Source organism: Colobus angolensis, unplaced genomic scaffold (assembly GCF_000951035.1).
Source record: "Colobus angolensis palliatus isolate OR3802 unplaced genomic scaffold, Cang.pa_1.0 Scaffold128, whole genome shotgun sequence".
Classification (NCBI taxonomy): Eukaryota; Metazoa; Chordata; class Mammalia; order Primates; family Cercopithecidae; genus Colobus; species Colobus angolensis.
The window spans coordinates 3,130,380-3,131,798 of NW_012114030.1; the positions used below are offsets into that span (position 1 = coordinate 3,130,380).

Here is a 1,419-nt window from a genome sequence, read left to right on the forward strand (position 1 = left end):
CTGTAATCCCAGCACATTGGGAGGCTGAGGCAGGTGGATCAATTGAGGCCAGGAGTTCAAGACCAGCCTGGCCAACATGGTGAAACCCTGTCTCTACTGAAAATACAAAAATTAGCCAGGCATGGTGACATGCACCTGTAATCCTAGCTACTCGGGAGGCTGAGGGACAGGAATCACTTGAACCCGGGATGTGGACATTGCAGTGAGCCGATATCACACCACTGCGCTCCAGCCTGGGTGACAGACATTGGGGATAGAGTTCCAAGCAGGCATGGGCCCAGGTAATCACACAGCATGAATGGTGGGGAATTAAACGTGGCTATGTAAAGCCCTTCTCTCTCGGTGTGTCCTTTGAACACTGTCACAGTCCTGGGAGGTCAGCAAAGGCATGCTCAGCATCTCATTTTACAGATGAGGAAGCTGAGACCAAGAGAGGAAGAATGACTTGCCTAAGGTCACCCAGGCACTAGTGACATGAGTGGCAAGAGCGTGTGTGGCTCCAGTGAACACTAGAGTGTTACAGGCATCCCTGTCCCCTTGGGCCATGGAGGAGTCTTCTTCTGGACTTGTTCTGCTCACCCTACCCATGGTAGGGCCAGGGAGGCAGCGTCTCTCTCCCCTTGTCCCCTGCTCATGCCCCTTGTCACTCACGTAAGTCTGCAGCAGCATTGACGTGTTCTTCTGCATGTAGAGGGCCAGGCTATAGGCTTGACTGATGGACTCAGCCGGGGAGATGGGGGCTGCTGAGCTGAGGAGTGGCAACAGCAGGGTCAGCAGGCAGAGGTGGGCTGGCGGAGGAAGTCAGAGGTCAGCATTGTGGCCCCGACCCTGCCTCCGATTCATTCATTCATCTCCACAACTCAGGAAAAGGTCCCATCCCTTGTGGGCTACAGCGATCTTGCATATCCAAGTCAGTGACAAACCCTCCTGCAGGTAAGATTATCCCGGCCCAGAACACTCTGAACTCCAGGCTCATTGATTCAGCTACTTGACATTTTCACTTGAATATTAGTAAGCATCTCGAACCCAAAATATCCAGGATTTAATTCTTGAATATTTCCCCCAAGCCCCTCCTCTCCCAGCTCCCCTGTCTCAGGTAAAGACATTTCCATTCTTCCAATTGTTCAGGCCAAAGTCATGGTGTGCTCTTTGATGCTTCATTTTTTTCTTACTCTGCACACCCAATCCCACAGGAAATCCTGCTAGCTCTGTGCTTTAAAGGCAGCCAACACAAGTGTGACTTTTTTCCTTCTTTCAGAGATGGTGTCTTGCTCTGTCACCTAGGCTGGAATACAGGGGTGTGATCATAACTCACTGCAGCCTCGAATTCCTGGGAGCAGGCGATCCTCCCACCTTAGCCTCCCAAGTAGCTGGGACTACAGACCCACACCACCACACTCAGTTAATTTTTTAAATTTT

At 51.4% G+C, this 1,419-nt stretch overlaps 1 protein-coding gene across 1 annotated transcript in view; it reads right to left on the reverse strand.

The window, feature by feature from the left end:
• CTF1 (cardiotrophin 1) overlaps positions 1-1,419 on the reverse strand; it is a 6,780-nt gene that overhangs the window by 3,209 nt on the left and 2,152 nt on the right. Inside the window, exon 2 of the mRNA XM_011933657.1 lies at positions 652-788. Coding sequence (XP_011789047.1) covers positions 652-788 — 137 coding nt within the window. The remainder of the gene's footprint in view (positions 1-651; positions 789-1,419) is intronic.